The 21,226-nt window shown below is 40.2% G+C and overlaps 1 protein-coding gene across 1 annotated transcript in view; it reads left to right on the forward strand.

Annotated features, from left to right (window-relative positions):
- Positions 1-3,540: 3,540 nt before the first annotated feature.
- LOC122342787 (thyrotropin-releasing hormone-degrading ectoenzyme-like) overlaps positions 3,541-21,226 on the forward strand; it is a 97,630-nt gene continuing 79,944 nt past the window's right edge. Inside the window, 4 exon segments of the mRNA XM_043236899.1 lie at positions 3,541-3,860; positions 3,862-4,334; positions 7,067-7,340; positions 13,071-13,197. Coding sequence (XP_043092834.1) covers positions 3,645-3,860; positions 3,862-4,334; positions 7,067-7,340; positions 13,071-13,197 — 1,090 coding nt within the window. The 5' untranslated portion in view covers positions 3,541-3,644.

Genomic DNA, 21,226 nt, shown 5'->3' on the forward strand with positions numbered 1-21,226 from the left:
ACACCACGGATCCAATTACACTAAATATAATGGCCTTCTCCAAAGTTTCAAAGGTAGCAGGAAATCTTTCTGAAGAATGAGAAGGTGTTGAATGAAAGCATCTGGTCGCTTGTTCCGATCTCTTTGTTGAATCGCTGTGGTAGAACACGAATCTCAGGAGTCTGCAAAGAAGTTCCTGGCTCCTCGATGGTGTCCATTGCACTCTGCTAAAACAGTTAATGGATGTAAATTGTAAGAGTTACAATCAGCATTTCACTTCCATGAAACCTTTCCATTGTGCAAAACGTTCTTTATAGAGGAAAAAAGGAGCTAAAAATGGTATTTTAATAACTGCTTGTTGAAAGCTCTTTGGGGAACCCAAAAATGGCTCAGCAGGGTCGGTTCAGAAGACGGTTCAGGTTAGCACATGCAAACCTTCGCAAGATAGATCTTACCAAATGAGCTGAATGTGGATATCATGCTAGAAATCGAAAAGAAACGGGGAAAAAAACACTGCCAAGTGCAATTCTTAGGTGCTATTTTGTCCTTCAGCTCAACTGCCATGGACCTGCATGCACAGGATAGTGAAATATCATAGGCAGTGAAAAATAAATCTATGCTGCCTTCAAAAAATATTAATAATGAAGATATCTCTGCTGACAGGAAGTGACATGACCATTGGATTTGGATTTGTCTTGTCGCCTTCCTACCTCTGCATTCTGCCTACGTAGGCAGTGTTTTTTTTGTATTTCCTTTTTTTATATGCAGCCAGTAACTACAGTAAATAGATGCCAACATCCTTATCACTGGATGGTTTTATCAAAGCTGACATGACGTGTTCAATCAAGGTTTAAGATCGTCCATTAAATTTGAATTAACCGACAGCAGGGTTGAACATGAGTTGACTAGGGATCTCAGCATTCGAAACTGTCAAAAAATAGCTCAGGTGGATCAAAAGGCGGATCAACGAATGGATCTAAAGGTGTGTTCATGACATGGCATACTGGTTTTTATGCTGCCTTCAGCTGAACCTAGGAAAACCGTACCTCAGAGTTGGGTATTCGTTATTTTGACCATTCGAAGTAGCCGAAAAATTATGCCGACGACCAGAAACCCAATTGATAACATCTGAATTCATACTGTCGAAAATAAACGCATTCTAGCGCTTATTAATACGTGAGATCAAAACTAAACGTTTTACAAAAACGAATTTGTCTTAAATTAAACAGCTGCGAAAGTCAAGTGATTAACTTCACACTTGTTGTCTCTCAGCCGTTCCATAAATCACACCTTTAAAATGTTTAAAAATTAAAACAGCTTGCACAGTCATTCATTCTAAGTCGTTGTAGACTTGCCTTCAGCTTACTGATCTCTATACATAGATTATAGATATAAATTATAGATATGCACATGTTCCACATTTTTCAGCCGGTCATTTCCATTCCGATGTCTATACAATGCATCGTCATCTAGACTTCTAGAATCATTTTACTGCTGTATTTGTTGCCATTTCATGTATTTCTGGGTAAATGCACTGAACAATGCTAAGAAGTTGCAATTATGAGTTCTATAAAGACTGCCTTTTGTATTGAAGTGCCAGGCATTTGGTTGGGCTGGACATATAGGACATATTTCTGTCACACATTGAGAGACCAATAAAGAATGTTTTATAAATTTATCATGATTATTGATAATATCAGGTCCTACAAGCTTATTGAGCCAGGCAGGGTTTCTCTTCCATTGGTTTTGATTGAAAAACGCTTATGTTATTTGTGGACTGCAGGGGGCGTTGTGTCTCTGCTCTGCTTATTGGTGCCCATAATACAAACTGGCCAAACTTTTATTTTATTTTTTTTTGAGCGTGAGTGTTTCTCTTCATCCGTCTTCTCTCAGCAGAAATGACCCTTTATGTACCGGCAGTCGCAGCTGCCCTCAAGGACATTTTACTGATATTTTTTATTCAATTAGCCCCCCTCACGGTCCCTCCAGACTGATCTTGCGTTATATGTTTGCATTCAACAGGAGGCACATGGTTTCCGTGACATTTGAACACCGTGACACGGGCTTTTGTGCCCGGATGCCAAAAGGAAATTGCTTATTTTTTCTTTAAATGCACCTCCATTTTCATTTGATCCAAGATCTCGCAAACCGCTCAAGGACGTTCCATCTCTTCTTATTTCATGAGGACAGGTTTTTAAATTCCTTCATGTAAAGGGAGAGCGAAGAGGATCTCGAAAGGATGGGAATCCAAATGCTTTTCCTGCCTATTTTAGTTTAGATAATTTCAAATGTGAATAAAACCAGTTGAACTAGAAGCCCAATTCTTCCTTTTCACTTCATCCCATGATCTCTCTCTCTCCGGGCTCCTTCAAGGGTCTCTTCACACCCTGTTTATCCAACCATTCCATTGAATGGTTGGTTATTTGGTGTCTGGAGCCGTCACTTCATTTGAAGAGCCTTCCTTTAAGAAACAATGTCAGCACTGAGAAAATATGGAGGGGAAATGTGAAGGTGGGGTTATGGTCACTCGTGAAAGCTTTTGAGGACGGAGGGTGTGTGAACAGGTGGAAGACAGCAAATAAATGCTATATCTTTTACTTCCAGTGGGTCTAGTCGTTTGAGACAGAGCTTGTTTTAACATTTAGGAAAATGGAAATGTATTCATTCCGTTTACTAATGCTGCAGAACCAATCAGTTAATGTATTTTATGATACTATTTGATTCAGCACCAAGGACAGCAGCCTCGTTTTTAGTACAGTTTCAGCTCACGTTAAGAATACGATAAAAATATTTGGGTTTGTCCAAACACACAGAGACCGAAATGCACACTAGGTTACTGCACAAACCTAAACTGCTTTATTTCAGTACTCAAAGTGTGCTTGGTGTACTTACTGTAGCCTACTTATTTTTTACCCTACCACCTAACCTCAGTAATCTCTTTTTCAGCTTTTGTTGTCAAAGTCCCGTCCTAATGTTGAAAACACTGTCAAAGCTCCGTTGTAAGATTTTGACATGCTCATGTCTCAAATGCGTGTAACAATTTTGCATTTCATTTCGTAAGTTCCATTATTCTATTGAATATTCAGGCAACTCGATGTGTGCGAAAGAAGAGAAGGGTTACATCAGCCTGTCTGAACGTTTCACTGTTTAATTAAATGTGATTTAACTGAACATAAGATTTAGAATTACCAGACTGAATTTGAGAGAGAGAGAGAGAGAGAGGGAGGGAGAGAGAGAGAGAGAAAGCACATCCCACTGGCTGAGAGAGAGAAGCATTAGAGAAAGAGAGAGAGCCGGGGATGAGGATGGAGGCAGAAATGAACAGAGCGAAGAGAGATGCTCAACACTCTCGCGATTGATCAGGAGGCAGGTGCCGGACCTTCATCCACATCAGACTGATGTCCGAGCAGAGATGGACGCGCGGTGGGACCCGACAAGCTCCAGCATCTGACCAAACGAACTTCTGATTCGCGCCAGTCCGGTCTCGACGTCATCGATCGTCGGTTCTTCTTTCGTTCTCTTCGAAGCTTTGCGCGTTTCCGCGGGATCTCCGCGCGACTCCGTCGCCTTTAAATCGGTCCTCCGGCTCATTCGCCGCAGTTTGAAGCTGCACCGCGCGGAAGGAGGCTGATCATGAATGTAAAACACATCAGGTCCGTCGTATAATGGGCATCGAGGACGCGAGCATGAGGAACGGACGGGCTCTGTCCGATCAGTGGGCCGACAGCGTGGTGGTCCGGCCCCGGACGACCGAGCAGCACATCACGGTGAACAAGAGGCTCGTGCTGGGCTTCGCCATCTCCATCCTCACCCTCATCGTCGTCACGGCCATCGCCATAACGCTGAGCGTCAGCTTCGAGAGATGCGCCGCGGAGAGCAGCCGGGGCTCTGGCCGCGAACGGCTCCAGCAACAGCAAGTGGAAACAGTCCCGGGACGCTAACATCAGTCACAGAGACTCGGAGGACGGCCAGCAGCCCTGGAGACACCTGCGCTTACCGGCCACCCTGCGCCCGCGCCACTACGACCTCCGCCTGACCGCGTCCATGGAGAACTTCACCTTCTCCGGGGAGGTGCGCGTCGAGTTTGAGTGCGTTCAGTCCACGAAGCTGATCGTGCTGCACGCGGACCGGCTGGAGGTGGACAAGGTGCTGGTGTACTCGGACAGCAAGAAAGCGGGCGCCATGAGGATCCAGCGCCGCTTCCACTACCAGCCCAAGCAGGTGTATGTGATCGCGCTGCACAGAGAGATGAAGCCCCTCAGAACATACAAGATCAACATCACTTTCCACGCGCACATCGAGCACGAGCTCCTGGGCTTCTTCCGCAGCTCCTATGTGCTGAACGGAGAAAGAAGGTAAACGAGTCAAACTCTCTCTCGTGTGTTGTTAAAATCATCTGCTTTCACCTTGGGAACTGTTGATGCTGCCTGACGATTTTACGCAAATCTGAATACTATAGGTGCTGATGTTACTGTAAAATTTAGATATATAGAAGTATTTTAAGTAGTAAGAATCCTACTGTCACCAAGTTACCATAGTTTTCCCAGGAACTGTACTGATTGTGGAAATATATATAAAAAGTATGCTTTTATTGGGACTTTTTTTGAGGGGAAAATAACAATAAACACACATCTTTAAGGGTCACAGTGAATACTGAATGTTGGGGTTCATATGTCACTGATATTATTGTATGCTGTAATTATCTTCATTTATTATCCTAACTAGTATTTACACCAATATTTAATATTTTCAGTAGCTGCTTCAAAATACACAGTTAATGGATGAAGGATCATCTTTGAAAAAGCAGGTTGCAGTGCATCTAATAAATATACTTTAATAGTAGCAGCGATTGCATTTTTGCCGTATACTTTTTGTGAGGTTGACTTTCGTTTTGTGCCTTTCTCACAAATGCTTCCTAATGTTGTGTCGGTTACACGTCACGTGCAGATGCCAGGATGTCAGTAAAGTGTCGGGTAGCAAGTCAAGTGAGCGATAAGTTTTACAAAATCAACTGCCGTGGATAAAATGTGGTTACAGCATGTGTTCAGATGAGATACAATCTCTGGATCTTTATTAATAATGCTGGCATTCAGGTTGAGTTTAGATAAAGACCGCCTGTGACTCCTAGTCTAACGCTAAGGCTGTGTCTGACGCGATGCTCAGCGTTTAATATCCTGTCAGACGCTGAGACCCGCACGTGACCGTGGGACGTTTTCCAGCATGGTGCTGGACGTTCATAAACAGCCACACAGAGTTAGATTTACATTACAAGGACCTGCAGTATTATCTTAAGTATTTATACGGTTATTGCTATAACGCATCAATATACAAAACGTCTGATTAAATAGTTGGCTTTGGATGAAATGTGTTAATTAACTTTTGAAAACCACCAGAGCTCTTTATGTTGAGGCTTTGATTATCAGAAGCTCATATCTCATCATCATATCTGCATCTTTGATATTCAGAGTGATTTCAGCACAGCACTTACTATCTATTTCTTGTTTTCTGACTCTCTGTCCTCTGAGGGGAAAAAGGGCTCATCTTTGAATCTTTGCCCCAGGTTTTCCTGCATTTGAGACATGTTTAAACCTTGTTTTACCCTGAAGGGATCGCTTTCATAGACACACTTCATAAACCTTTTGTCCATCCTCCAGTTGCCTTTCTGTTTTGGCAATAACACGCCGGACTTCTTCCGGCTTTCAGCTGCAAAACAGCTTGTCAACGGCTCGACGTAACATTTTTTTTAACAAACCCATTTCTGATTCAGCACAAAGCGAGGTGTTGACATCGTAAGGTTCTTAGAAGAGCACTTTGGAGATAAATTCAGCACGCTGATGTTCAGCAGATCTGAGCTCCACAGGCTGTGAAGATCATTGGGTTTAGTGTAATCAGCGCCCGCTGGCTGCTCGTATATTTGTGAACCACGGGGATCTCACAGGATCGAGAAAATATCCGTGTTTATGTAGTTAGACGTGGCCACTTGAACCGTGTTGTTAGTTCACTTCAAAACCGTCATCTGATCATCCGGAGATTGAACAGTTTTTCCTTCATCCTTCACACATTTTCAGGTACAGTCGTGTCACATCAGACAACAAACTCAAACACCTCCGTGTGTGTATCGCTGCAGGGATTTTCACTCTGACATCCCTGAAGAATCTCGTCCTGTGTGTGTGTGTGTGTGTGTGTGTGTGTTAGTCGTCTGATTTCTCATCACCTCCTGCCTGTGTCTCAACTGTTGTCTTTAAATAGTGTAAAGATGTTTAAACGCTACTAACATCTATAAAGGAAGGTGGAGGAGGTAAACAGATGGGACATTATAGACTCATTATACATTGTTACCGCATGAACGGCTGCTAATGAGAGAGTAAAAGTAATGGCAGAAAAGTCTCCTCCTCCGTCTGCTGGTCATGCTGTGGCTGGTCAAAGCCAAATCCCTGGTCGGACTAAAGTCAGGCTTTAATGTCCATTAATGCAGCTTTCTGTAATTCAGCTCACCGCTGTTCCTTTCTCTCTTTACACTTTACATATGCTAGAATATCTCCAAGGTTGTTTATAGTCCAGACTCAGCTCTGACTGGTAAAAGTGTCCAAACGTAGATTAATAATTATTCAGATAAAACGCACCAATCCACCAACATGTAGGATGAATTTGACAGCTTTGTATTATTTCCTGTCATCTAAATTGGTTCGCGCCGTCAATTTGTTGACTAATGCTGTCACAGATGGGTTTAAGGTTTACAGCTGTGACAGATATATCATTATTTCTGTGTAGTAATTCTGCTGTGATTTATTATATGTTGACATTAGATGTGATTTAGTTGCTGTGGTTCAAAAAACCGGATCGGTTTTGTCCATCTTCACACCGGGAAGCTCATTAGTGTGATAAAAACGCACAGCGATGAGTTCAGAGATGGCAGTCGGAGCTAATTTGAATTCAGCAAAGTCAAGTGACAACCAATTTAATGAAGTTCAGGTGAAATGAGTTTTCACTGTAGACTTCAGGGCTGCTAAAATAGCACATATTGTTCCAGAGATGTCTTTCGTCTTACCCGTCTCTCACGTTCTCGTCGCTGGTGTTATTTCTGCAGGTTTCTGGCGGTGACGCAGTTCTCCCCGACTCACGCTAGAAAGGCTTTCCCGTGTTTCGACGAGCCCATCTACAAAGCCACGTTCAGAGTGAGTCTGAAACACGAGAGCTCGTATCAGTCGCTCTCTAACATGCCGGTGGAGGCCTCGACGTCTGACGAGGACGGATGGGTGACCAGCCACTTCTCCAGGACGCCCCGCATGTCCACGTACTACCTGGCCTGGGCCGTGTGCAACTTCACCTACAGAGAAGCAGTTACAGACAGTGGAGTTGTGGTGAGTCACATTTAAAGCGCCTAAAACTCAAATTTCCATGATGACTCTTCTCTGAAACCTTTAAGATCACAGATGCCTTTAAGATTTCTCATTTGCCAAATTCTAAGGCGGCCCCTCATGCATGCTTCAGAGTGAAAACGATCCCAGAATGCACTGCACAGAGCACAGTAATAAATCAATCCAAAATGCCAAATAAGCTGCGAGAAATCAATATATACTTAAGCAATATATACTTAAGGAAAGTTTGGTTTCGGTAAGCTAAACATTACAAATTCTTACTGACCCCACACCTTTGATAGTGAATAACGTATATTTAATTAAAGACTGAAAAGTATTGAGCTGTGTATTTTTATGCTCATTGCTGTATTTAAATGTTAACAGTTGTGCGTTGAGTCTGGTGTGTGGAGCGCCGTAGTCGAGAACAGAGCTTTTATCTCGCTCACGGTGGATGTTTATATGAAGCTTACTGTAAGTTTATATAGTCGGTATAATGGTTACACGGTGGATGTGCTGTAAATGGAAAGACTTGTCTCCACTAACATTAGTCCAGTGTCTACAAGGTCATATAATTGCTTTTAAAAGGATGGTAATAATGTCTGCAACAAGCATTCACTTTTGCTCGTGTCCAGGATTGTGTTCGTGACAAGCCCCTTCTAGCTTTTATATATCATACATGAGCGTGTTTTACGTGAAGTTCTGCCATTAAGATAATATTGGCTGTATCGCTTTCATCGCATGCACTTAAATGTTATTTTTTTGGCACTGGATCCTCGCAGTCTAAGCGGCATCATCTGTCTGCCAACAGAGAGACATGGTTTATGCTCCGTGTTACTGATATCACGCTCAGTCAAAGCCCTGTTGTCATATTAGACACTTCCTGACGGCTTTCTCAGTGGTTCCTGCTGCGTGCCCTTGGCCGGCCTCCTCCTCATATTAGAGTAATTAATCTGATCTCCTTCAGCATGACCGCGCTCTCCTTTATATCACTGCTGACTGTAGAGCGTGCTTCTATCTGGGGCACTTATACCCACACTGCGGCTTGTAGCGGTTAGCCGCGCGCTAGCGTCCCCCATCAATCACATTAAAGCGGCAGGGCAGCCCCCTCGCACCATTCATCATAAAGATTCGGCTGTGCGGAGCGAGAGGAAAGATCGTGGGAGAGGAACGTTGGAGAGTAGAGTGGAGTTATTACTCTGGGTTTATGGGGAAACACTGATCTACCACACACACGTGTAGAAATCACATCAGACTCTGCAGCAGTTGGTCGGTCGTAATATATTACAGGTTTTAAGGCTGTAGATGAGGGGTCTCAAACCCAAATTACCTGAGCCAGGTGGTGTTCTCCATTGGGGGCCAGTTGAACAGTTTTACTTTGGGTTATTGCAACAATGAATTTTAACTAGATACATTTATCGCCACAGTTACGCAGTTATTGATGCATTCAACTCATCTTTTCCTCTCATTCAGCATAACGCTCCGCTTGTTTAGTAGAGTAATGATGCCTGAGATTGAGATCCTTGCAGGCTTATTTGTTGTCGTCATCTAACCTACAGCTGCGCCTTTATATTTGTAGGGATTTAGGATTTAATGAGCCAGGATGAAAAAATATTAGGCTACTGTTTAGCAGTTGCTTACAGTGAGTAACCAATGAGTACATGAGGCCAAAACCAAAAAACCAAGCGAAAATGATTAGTGAGATGGGTTTAAGGATAAACTAATAACATTAGAAGAGCCGTTTTGGAACTTTTTATGGCCTGTTATCTCTATATTAATGACAAAATGAAATACTATTTATAATACTATTCACTACACGTGCACATAATTGTGCAGGATTCATTAGTGTATGTTTTTCTGAAAAAAAAAAGGTTTGTTGTCATAATCTTTCATCCGAATGTTTTAATTCTGCCTCTGAAATTGCTTTTCTTGCAATGTAAATGAGGCTGCATAGGTGGAGAAAAATAACAACATCCAGTAATATTATAGCCTAACGTGTTTTGATCTATTTGTTCAATTAAAACCTGATGGATAGGTCCGAGTTTCGCTTGTTTTGTTTGTTGTCTCTGTTTGCTTACATTCTTTTCTTTTCTTTTCAGTGCATTCGTTTGTTTGTTTATTGGTTGTTTGATTGATTTTGTTTGTCAACAGTTGCATTTGGGTTATTGTTCTGTTTAGATCTTTGTTCTGTTTTAAATGTTCGGTATTTGGTTCTGTTTTGAACGTTGGCTTCGTTTATATCTTGGCTCTATTTGTTTAATGGTTTTGTTTGTTTTGGCTCTTTAGTTCATGGAATGTTTGTTATTTGGTTCTGTTTGTTTAATCTTGTTTCTATTTGTGTAATGGTATTGTTTGACAAATAATTAATTTCGTTTTTTACTTTGCTTGGGTTTTTTGCATCTGTTTAATGGTTTTGTTTTGTTCCTTAATACCTTTTCTCTCTTTCTTAACACTTGGTTGTTGTTTTATTGGGTTTGATTATTGCTCCTGTTTGTTAAATGATTATATTTGGATCTTTGTTCTATTAGTTATTTTTTTGTGCTTGGGTGTTTGGCGTGTTTGTTAATTATTTCTGTTTGTTTGTTGGGTCTGTTTGGGTTTTGGTCAGCTCATTCAGTTTGATGGGAATTTAAGTGGTTCATTGGTTCAGAGGTGCTTCGTTTGGCTACAGTCTTAAACATTGCCTCACAAACTCCATTAACATGAACATAACTGCTAATTGTTGATTTTTATCGGTTGTTCTGCTGTTAAATCAGATTGTAACTCGAATGCTCCATTAAGACTAGTGTAACTTGCAATTTTGGATTAATTCAATTTAACCGTTATGTTCTGCACCTCGCGTTATGTCCAAACCGTTTTAGATACAACCCTCTATGCTCCGCAACCTCTGGGAGTGATGTCTAAGACGCAGAAAAAATGTATTTCTTGAACCAGACAGTAAATGGTCGCATTGCCTGTGGCCCGTTCTCCAAAAATTATTTGATGCCTGAGCTTGGATCGTTTGTTTCATCACAGATCGTTTCTCTTTACCAGCCTACAGGGTTTAGTCAACCTGCTGCTGTGTGTGAATAATGCTGACTCCTCATCATAACACACATCTGTTTTGGTGAACGTGACCTTTGCTTCGCCTGTATTGACCACTGGACTCTCTCCAGTGCGTTACGTTACTATACGATTTGACCTGGGCCCTTCAAACTCATGATTTCTGACATCGGGTGCAATTTGAATTATTCAAACTGCTAAAATGAGAGAAAGAGGTGAATTAATTCATTTAAAGCAGCATATTTCATTCATAAATCCGCTGGTTTAGTGTGAGTCAGTTTTTATTTATCATATCACAAAATGTTCTCGCAGCATCTAATCAAAATTCAACTCTACTATACTAAACATGCTTATTACATATTCATGGAATTACTCAGCCTGTTTAGTTCATTTTACTAGACAAAATCATGGTTTTAGCTGTAGAATACGAATGCCTTGAAACGACTATGTATGTTTCAGAATTAAAATATCCAGATTTATGCAGATTTTTTCTGGTTGAGCTGTTAAACCTAGACCAAATGGACCACGCAGCACAAGCTAGGAATCAAATAAAGCTGGAAAATCGTTTGGAGAAATTAATTGTAAAGCGCCTGAAGTATCTGACATACAGTCATACGGATTCAGAATAATAACTCAACGGGTTGTTAATATCAGGTCAAGTGCTGAATGTGTTGACTAAAGCTTCATTTTTCATCAGAAAGAGCTTGTTAGTGAATCAATGTCGAGCAGCCGTGCATGGAGAGACTCTCTATTAAAGTTCAATTAACCCCATTTAAGTCTCTGTCACGCTGCCTTCAACAAAACCAAACAAACAAACAAATGAAGCAGTCAGCACCGAACAATCACCACACCGGCTGATTAATGAAGCGTCTCTTGATCGTCAACCTGAGCTCTTTGTCTAATTACAGGTTGTTTTAAAATCGCATAGATTTGATTGAGTTTCCAATCGTTTCCATGGCCCAAGTGCGCCCCATTCATCTTTATATCAGACCAGACATAGAGCTGATCGATACACCAGCAACATGTGAGGTAAACAACACATAATTCAATGTGCATTGCTGCCAGGCTCTGAAACAAAGCCTTTCCTCCTGCTTGTTTTGCACTGTAACTCTGTTAGTGTAGGAGGACATTCATTCTGACTAGATGGATGCCCGTTCAGAAAGCCGTGCCGTGCATCAGCCTTCGGCTAAAAGAGTCCACCATCATTTTTAGTGTGGGAATACATTTCCCACAGAGTCACACCTCACTCACTTTCTCTCTGCGTGACGCATGCGATGGTTCAGAAAAAACATAAGCGCTTCCGTCTTGGCTTTTTCATGGAAATCTAATTCGTTTCCGAAGACAAATGTCTAAAATGCTGTTTTATTTAACAGCTGGCTTACAATTGATGGAAATAATCAAATTTTAAACATAAATGTATGAAGAAGTTTTCAGCAGCTACAGCCCAATAACATTATGGTTTATGAAAGTGCAGGCTGTTCATTTAAAGGCGCCATAACTCCAGCAGAACGGGCTGCCTACTTTTCCATGGCCTTGGTTCTGAAGTATATATATTTTTTCCCAGTCGATAAGGATTTTAAATGAGTTGTTCAATAAAAGATTAGGCTGTGTATCAAACCAGCCCACTTTGAGGTGATTCAAAAAATGACAAACTTCGATTTGATTTTGAAAATGGAAGGTAGGCTGAATCTTTTACTAGCGTACTCGTCCCATGAAGCACTGCGGTTCAATATATATAAGTTTTATTAGTTTTATTTTAGTCTTACTATTTCTGCGTCATTCTCAATGCTTTGAAGAAACAATCCGCTTTTTGGAAAACATGCTCATTTTCGAACTCCCCTAGAGTCAAACAGTTACGGTATTCTACGGTTTTACCATTTTCGAATCCATTCAGCCGATCTCTGGGTCTGGCAGAGCACTTTTAGGAGTAGCTTAGGTCATTGAATCTCATTAGACTAGCTCAAACCAATTACCAAAGAACGGGAGCAAAGTTCTTTGATTGTTATGCTGGAATGAGAGTTTAGTTCGTAGTTTTATCAGCCTAGAAAATCTGAACTTTCCGTTGGTGCCTGATGCAACTACAGAAAAGTCAAGTTTTAAATAGGAAAAATATCAAAACCCCTTGGCCATTTTTGAGAGAGATGCTAACGGTCTAATCAGATTCAATGATCTATGCTAAGCTACAGCTAAAAGTGTTCTGCCAGACTTGGAGACCAGCTGAATGGTTAAAAAATGGTAAACTCAGCTGTTTAACTCTAGGGGAGAAGGAAAATGACCATATTTTCAAAATGACTGTCATGTTCATTTAGGGTGGAGGACAATCTCTACTACACTGTATTCAATTTTCCATGTAAAAGTGACTTAGCAATTGTACAATCTCTCTTCAAGGTATTATAGGTACTGTAGTATTTAACTAGAAATTTGTAGAGTAACTGACAGTTATACTTTTTTTAAATGCCTTGCTCAGAGGGGTGGAGAAAAGCACACTTGAAAGACAAATGCTAAATTCACAAGCCAGCTGAAGGCATTTGGCAGATACGTTCACCATGGATTATCCTGGGAACTTACTCTTTCAAGTCTATAACCGTTATCCCTGATGGAATTCAGGTTAGGAATACGCCCAAAGTCTTATGAGAGCCATTCACTGAGACACTTTAACTTTTGTCTCTCTCCTCTTTTGTTGCGTTGTTGTAGATTCGGCTGTGCGCCAGGCCTGACGCCATCCAGAGCGGATCGGGGGACTACGCTCTGCACATCACCAAGAGACTCCTTCAGTTTTACCAGGATTACTTCAAAGTCAAATATTCCCTCCCTAAATTAGGTAAGGCGGCGTGAAATGTCTTCGGCTTTGTCTGGCTTCAGTGATGCTTTTGAAACAGGCGATAAATGTCCTTCTCATGGAAAGCGGTGATTTTTCATTGTTCCGTTTGTGCTCGCGATCGGATCGGTGGCACTTCCTTTTTTTGCTCATTTAAAGAGGTGAAGGAGTGTCAGTGGCAACTCGGTTCTTGCGCTTATTGATCCTGAAAGCATTTTAGGTCCTTTGTGGTTGTGTTTGTGAACCGGAGAGCACACACACATCACGCGTGTGGTGTTAAAGCGTGCGTATTGATGTGTGTGTTACTGTATGTTGTTGTAAGTGCGCTGGACTGCCTCGCATCAGACTCTCTGTGCCAGTGTTTCGCTCCATTGGGTTCCTGTCAGTTCTCTGTATTCATTTGAATATAGTCATTAATCTCTTTGGGCTTCTGTCTGCCTGTCTTTCACTCTCCTCCCCCGCCTGCTCACTTCCTCTCTGCATGTGTATGTGTTTGTACGTTTATGTGTAAGTGTGTATTTGAGTGTGCAGTGCATATGATATTTCCTTACTCTCTTAAATGCTCTCTGGGAAGCGTTTGCTATGTTTGCTAATTGGGTTAAGACCCCCCGCACACAATATTTAAGCCATCTTCTTTCTGAATTTCTTTCATTTCCATTTTAACCTCCTGGTAAATCCGGTTTAAGCTGTCAACTGTGTTATAGAACATGGCAGTTGGTATGCTACAGTGGTTTGCAGAAGCTAATGACCATCTTCGACCAGCAAGCGTGTACTGTACCAAAACACAATGGCTAAGCTTAAGCTGGATTTCCAGCAGGGTTTTAAGGACTTTAAATCTATAACTAACTAAATTTGTAATTAAATCCTAAATATTTGTAGTAGTAAGGAAAATGTAGCACTCTTGGTAATGTTAGCATGTGAAAAGAAGTGTGCCTGTGCATTAAATGTGCTTTAAATCATAAAAGTATAAAAAAAAAAACAGCATCTACTGTCCATATATATATATATCAATATTTTATACATATACATATACACACATATACACACACACACACACACACATATATATATATATATATATATATATATATATATATATATATATATATATATATATATGTGTATATATATATATATGTACATATTTTTTATAAAAGTGCAATTTGAAAAAATGTCAAATTAAATTATTTATATTTTAAAGAAGTTCAACTATTTAGATCGTGCTACATACTATATGTACATATATAAATGTGAAGCTAATTATTATAAATTTAGCTTTCATATATATATATATATATATATATATATATATATATATATATATATATATATATATATATATATATATATATATATATATATATATATATATCAGCAATTTATTGAGCCAAAAGTTGTAGTTAATGGTTTGTTAATAGCAAGAGCCAAACCCTAAAATAAGGTGTGGCCATAATGAAATATAAAATTGAAAAATATTCTGAAAATATAAAAATGGCTTAATAGTCTCTGGTCTTCTGCTTCATCATACAGCTAGACATATCCGTAATAATCAATAAGTTGTTTACAGACTGTTTTAAATCATGTGACCTACAGCATCAGGTCAGGAGCGGCATCTTTTAAACCCCTGACCTCTCTGCTAATGAGTCTTTTCATGACTGCTGCTCTATTGATTGACGTCTTTTTGGGTGCTTTCACTGAATCTTTTCAAACACGCCGAACACTTTAATGAGGCTGGAGATTTCACAACCTTCCTTTCGTCACCCGCTAAAAAGATGCTCGCGTCTGGCTGTTCAAATGTCACGTCAAGGATGCCGCCTGTGCAAAGAAACTGTTTGTTTTCAGACCGAGTTGGTGACCTTATTGACACATTCACGTGATGTCGCATGTCACCTCTAGACTTAAGGGTGAAATTATTTCAGCGTGATGTGCAGCTTCATATGAGAAACGATGTGGATGTAATGAATGCTTGCGTTACATAAAGGCACCATCTGTGTGTTGAGTGTTGGAGCAGTTGCAGCCCCTCTGGTCTCAAAACAGGGACATTCTGTCACTCCGCTCATGCAAAGAGAAATGAAATCAGAGCGCACGGGTTAAGGACGGATCGCCTATCAAGTCCTCCAAGGGTCTCTACAGACGCTCTCTTTTTAAAAGCTCGTTACAGCATTTCTCTCACACTTCTTGAGGTTTATTTCGACGTGGGAGATTTTAAGTCATTTGCTTTGTTGCTTCTTTGACTTTAAGACTCCGCTTTTATTATCTGTGGCTCTTGGCGTGTGATTCTGGCCGCTAATGGCATAACGATTTCTCTCAGATGGAGTAGCGACGCCCAAAGCGCAAACACGACTCATTCATCAAGCGAGCCATTGTTCACCTGCCGAATCTAAAACAGAGTCCAATTAGAGCAACTTAATCAGAGAGAAGCCATCTACTGTGACTGGAAAATGAGAGAGACAAAGAGACACCAAACACTTCACTCGTTCTCTCTTCCTCTCATTCGCTCTCAGAAAGGGTGAAAAAAAGGAAATGACAGGAAAGAGAAGGGATGATGTAAACCGGAGGAGAAAATGGACTTTGTTGTCGGGTAGCAGTTAATACTGTCGTATGATGATCAGTAATCGGTTTCATGCCTTTGACGCAGAAAAGAGTCACATGCAGAATAATAATAAGACGAATGAAAGTCCATGAAGAATCAGAGCCTCCACAACACCCTTCATCCATTTAGCTTATTACATCAACAAGTGTCTTCAGACGCAAACAATCAAACAATCTGATGCTTTTGGAGTTGTGAGGACGCCTTCAGCTCCCTACTCGGAATGATAAATAAATGCATCGGGTTATCGGTTTAGCGTTCGCGACACGCTTTCTTTTAGACATTTCCACCTCCACAAATGTGTTCGCCGCAAAAACACTCGACGCTAATTCTCTAAGTTGGAAAACAAGAGCCTTTTCACCGCTTCTAGTGCTCAAACACTGAGTCAATTTGTTTATCAAATAAGATGCTGCTCAGAGCGGGATGATAAAACGCGGACTCTTTCAGTTTGAGCGAGCAGTCAACTATAGCCAACTGAAGAAATTCATCTAAAATACTAGCTCTGCGTAGACTAGCCTGTATAGATTTCTAAAATATATAGCTTATATTTTAAAAACACGTGCAATGATAATGTTTTAAATGGTAATATGTTACATGAGCCATCCAGTGTTAAAAAAGTATATATTTTGTGTGAAAATAAAATACCATTTATATTGTTGGTAATAAATATAATTTTCTAAAAACAACAACATGTTTCACTGTCAAATCTATTTATTGTTATTTCAATTTTGACTTGCCAGCTGGTTGTTTTGTGTCTGCTGTCAATATAATCTGCTTCTATGAGGACTGTAATGCAGCACATCATCTGTTCGTCAAGAAAAGTGTCTGTGAGCGTTTGAAGTAGCATTTAGCACATCCTTTGAGAGACGTGGATCTTACTTAGATATTGATCTACAGTAAGTGCTTTCTCAGAGAGAGATCAATGACCTTTCAAAAGAGGCCGAGTGAAGCTTTGGACTCTTCTAAGTCTTGACAGCAGCATGTGAGTGACAGATACGGACAAAAGTAAATGGAAATCAGATGCGTGGACAAATGGATGGGTTAATCTGCCTTTGCTGTTAAAAAGTGCTGAAAGAATCAGATAGTGTGTGTGTGTACGCGTGTGTGTGTGTGTGTCCGGGAAGACACTGGAAGAGATCCAGCCTATCATCAACTAATCAGTTCAATCAAATCCCAGCGCCATTCATTGGTTGTTTCTCTTTTGAACTTCTTTGCATGTTGATCCAGGAACAAGTCCTTCTGGCTGAATCATGCAGAAGCTCATGTACCTAGAGATCAGATCACACATTTGTGACCTTCAGATTTATTTCAACCCCACTGCATTATGGGGAATGATGACATTTATCACATGGCCACCTCTGTTTATGAGAACAGAGCATTCTGGGTAATTTTTCTCAGTCTTGAGAGATCAGTGACAGAGCGCCGAGCTGGAGATCAAACTACGCAGTATTAATCTGAGAGATTGAGATATTAAAGACTGACAGCAGAAACACGTTTATATGCAACATCTACAATATTTTCTGAGATGAGGGATTGGTTTCGAGGTGAATGGGACCGTCTTTTATTTTCCTGTTTTGAATGAATTCATTTCTTCGCTCGTTTTTGCAGTTCATGTCCTTTGCAAGGTCACCCTTCACTGTGCTTTATTCTACATGTCATCATTTTTATTTATTATCAACATCTGTGACAATGTCATTTCTCTATAGTTTCCTTTGTCTCATAATTCTTTCAGTGTCCTTACTCCCCAAACCTGGCTCACAAAATCTACCCATCATCCCTCACTACTTTTAAAAAAAATGAAGCATAAGCCGCGCTTTAAAATACCTCATTTTGAGTCTCGATGACTGTCTCTGTCCGTACCTCTCTGTGTGTGAATGTTCTGGGTCGGGCCCTTAATACAAAAAAATCCCAAGGATAATGGTAATCTCTTCTAGAATTCATTAAAGCTAATCATCAAGGTCGTAATGAGGGGCGCTTTTGAAAGCGACTCTCACCATCAGTGTGAAAAGTGACAGCCATAAAACTGAAGGGTATCTCGCAGAGAGATGAAAAATGAGGAACATTATAAAAGAATCACAAAAACTGCTGTGTGTCTGATGAATGCTAACAGACTCTCTCCATCTCTTATTTCACTGAGGAACGAGTTACAGAGTGTTTTCTCAAGTGCCTCTAGAACCTGACCTTTGACACTGGAGTTTCTTTTTTAAGGAGGTCTGTGTTCAAAATGAATAATAGCATACTGTTACTACATACTGTGCAGTACAGACTGAATACTAGCTCCTATTTAAAATAGATTATTCAATATGTAAACGTTTGATCAACCAAATATATCCCACAGATACAGAAAATCCATACAATACATGTAGTGCACACTGCTCCAGTAGTATGAGTGTATGGTAGTGTGCTAATCTGAACTGACTTTCAAAAGAAGGAGGTTCAGATTCATTAATTCCAGCAGCATCCAAGTTATTGTAATATGTGCCAGTATGATTGATGAGTTCATTTTGAGCTATAGATCGCATCCTTATTGGAGACCGAAACCAAAAATCCTCATCACAAGCATCAGGAATCAGGTTTCTCAATTTTTCTAGAAAAAGATAAATCCAACTATTATTACCTTCCTTTTCCTCGCATTTTATTGAATAACTTCCCAGCGCTGACTGAGACCTTTATATTGCTTTCATTAGGAGAACTCATTCTACAATGAATTAATGCGAATGTGTGTGTGTGTGTGTGTGTCAAAGGCAGGTGTGTGTAAGCTATTAGATACACTAAGGTCACATGATCAAACTACAGACGCTTTGACAGCCGCTGCTTCTCAGGTGTCATGAATCACATGAGCTGTCGCATTCATTTTTAGAAGATGCTAATAAAACATACAGGTGTCTGCGGCTTCTTCTATCAATAATACATGAGCTTTGCTTTGCATTTCAATACGGTTAGAGTTGGAAGCCTTCATCATCTAGAAAAGTGAGAAACACAAGTGTGACAGAATGTCATTAAATCGGTGCCTGAGTCTGTGAGAAACCTGTTTACATTTTTAGGCATGACAGACATCGTTCTGAAGCCTGAGGAATGTTGACTTTATATTATTTGACTTGGATATACTAATAAGAATAATAATAATTATTATTTATTTAAGGGTATTTATGTTATACATTATTTATCAACACTTATATCAAATTATTCTCCTACATGACATTTTTTTTTATCATGACAGATTGTTTGTATCCTTCATACACACACACACACACACACAAAACTGTACACTTATTGGAATCTAATGGGTTCTAATTTTGATTTTGTGAGTATAGTACAGTATAAAGAGCGACATTTCCACAGTGTTGCAATATGTTTTCATTTGTCACACTTGTCATTTCTTGCGTTGAGTTCTTCTTTGCTTAGAGCTTCTGGTATGGCCGAGTGCGTTGCATTGAAGGGAAACACAATGACCTTTTAGTGTATTTAATCCACCGGCTATGTGTATTTTCGATCCAGCTTTTGAGAAATGATGAAAGCCGGAGCCTTGTTTCACTTCTTTCTGCTGGGTCGGTGTCTTGCTTTGTTTGCCAGCAGAAGGCGTGCGTCACTGAACCAGCCTCTTCCTCATCTATCAGCTCTTTCCTGGAAACCTACAGCCTCTAGTCTCCATCGATTCTTGCCATCATTTCTGCTAACCTCTGCTGAGACTCGAACCTGAAGCAGGGGCAGAGATGGAGATTCAGAACAACGAGAGGAATTCTGCTGTTTCCTTTCAGGGAGATTAAAAGGGAAATTTGCTGATGGTTGAGGGATGCAGACATCAGGATTATACTGGAAAAATATACAGCAGGAGAGCACTGGCTGCCCAGTGTTTCCTGGCAGCTTGAGCATGGTATCATGGGTTTCAGCGTCCCGTGTAACCTTTTCCCCAGTGTGAGCTACGTTCTTTCCCCATAATAATCCTCAGCTACGGCTGGGGCTGATATATTCTGGCTGTACTGCAGGTGTGCTGAAACTGCTAATCGATTCTATTGTCTGGCTCTGGTCTCAGATCTTTGTACTTACCTTGAAGGCCAGGATCAAGATCAAATTCTTCACCTTCTGAACAGGGCATAGACCAGTTGGTTAATTTTGGTCTATTGCTATCCATAATGTTAACCAACCATCGGTTTAACTAAAAGCTTGCGCCAATGCAAACCGTCTTTTGGTGCTACATTGTACGGTCAGTATTTACTAGTCATGAACACATTTATATTTGTGCCTGACCTTACTGAATATGCATTATTAGGCATTTCCTTTTATTGTAGGAGAGCATTTCAATGAATCACGCAATCTGTTTTACTAACGTTTGCGCTCGTCAAAATACTGGCCTGTGAGCTATTATTTAACACCCCAAAAAAGCATGTCTTAAACTGTTTTGTGCTTGAAACGGGTGCAATTATTGTTGCTAGTAGGAGGCACAGTGAACAAAGAGCGCGTGGTAAGAGGAAAAGGATTTTTTTTCCACATGGATTCATTTATTTTAAATGCCAAAAAAACAAATCATTGGGATATATTATTTGTCAAGCGCGATAATTTTCTCAGTTTAGTAAAACTGGCCCTATATATTGCTAAAGCTGCTTAACCAGTTCAGTTCTTTCTGATTAAACAATTTGATATACGTCTGAACTGTAATATCAACATCCAAAATACAACATATATTGTTGACTTGTTAGTCCGATCATTAAAAAGTACCATTGTATTTTTCGAAAAAATGGATGGTATTTTGATTCCAGTGACCCCAAATATGGTTTTCCTTTGCGAATGATCTTCATCTTACAACACACACAGCTCTAATGCATAAAAAAGTTTATATTGTGTAAGAGTAATATATATAGTAATACATGTCCTTTGAAAAAGTATGTTGAAAAACATGTTGAAACATATTTATTTACATAATTGGTGTTCCTGAAATGGTGCCACAAGGACATACTTTTAATGAGAGCGTGACACTTTTTTCCTGTTAATATAGTAATCATTCAGTACCTGATAAATATGATGTACAGAAGTACTATGGTGTTACACTACCTGTTTTTCGTAGCAGTGTTCATAGTACTACCACAAAACTTGTAGGAGAAGATAAAATTATATTGACTGCACACTAAAAAGCACTACTGAGTGAGTGTGTGTTAATGATATTGACCTCAGCGCTAAACACAAAGAGTCTCACGCTGTCAGGCTCGTGGTTTTGCCGTCACTCCAGACTTCTGCTGTTGTAAGTACGATTTTTTTGTGTGTGTGTGTGTGTGTGTGTGTGTGGTGCTCAAAGTGTTTGAAGTTTAGTTTCACCCACTTTTTGTGTTTGATTGCAGAGAGCTGTCTTCAGTCCTATTACAGTCTTTTTAATTCAGCCTCAGTTTGTGCGTCATTTGTCTTCAGAAAGTAACGCTTGCTCACTGGTTTAACAGAGCTGCACTGAGC

Source organism: Puntigrus tetrazona, chromosome 4, assembly GCF_018831695.1.
Source record: "Puntigrus tetrazona isolate hp1 chromosome 4, ASM1883169v1, whole genome shotgun sequence".
Classification (NCBI taxonomy): domain Eukaryota; kingdom Metazoa; phylum Chordata; class Actinopteri; order Cypriniformes; family Cyprinidae; genus Puntigrus; species Puntigrus tetrazona.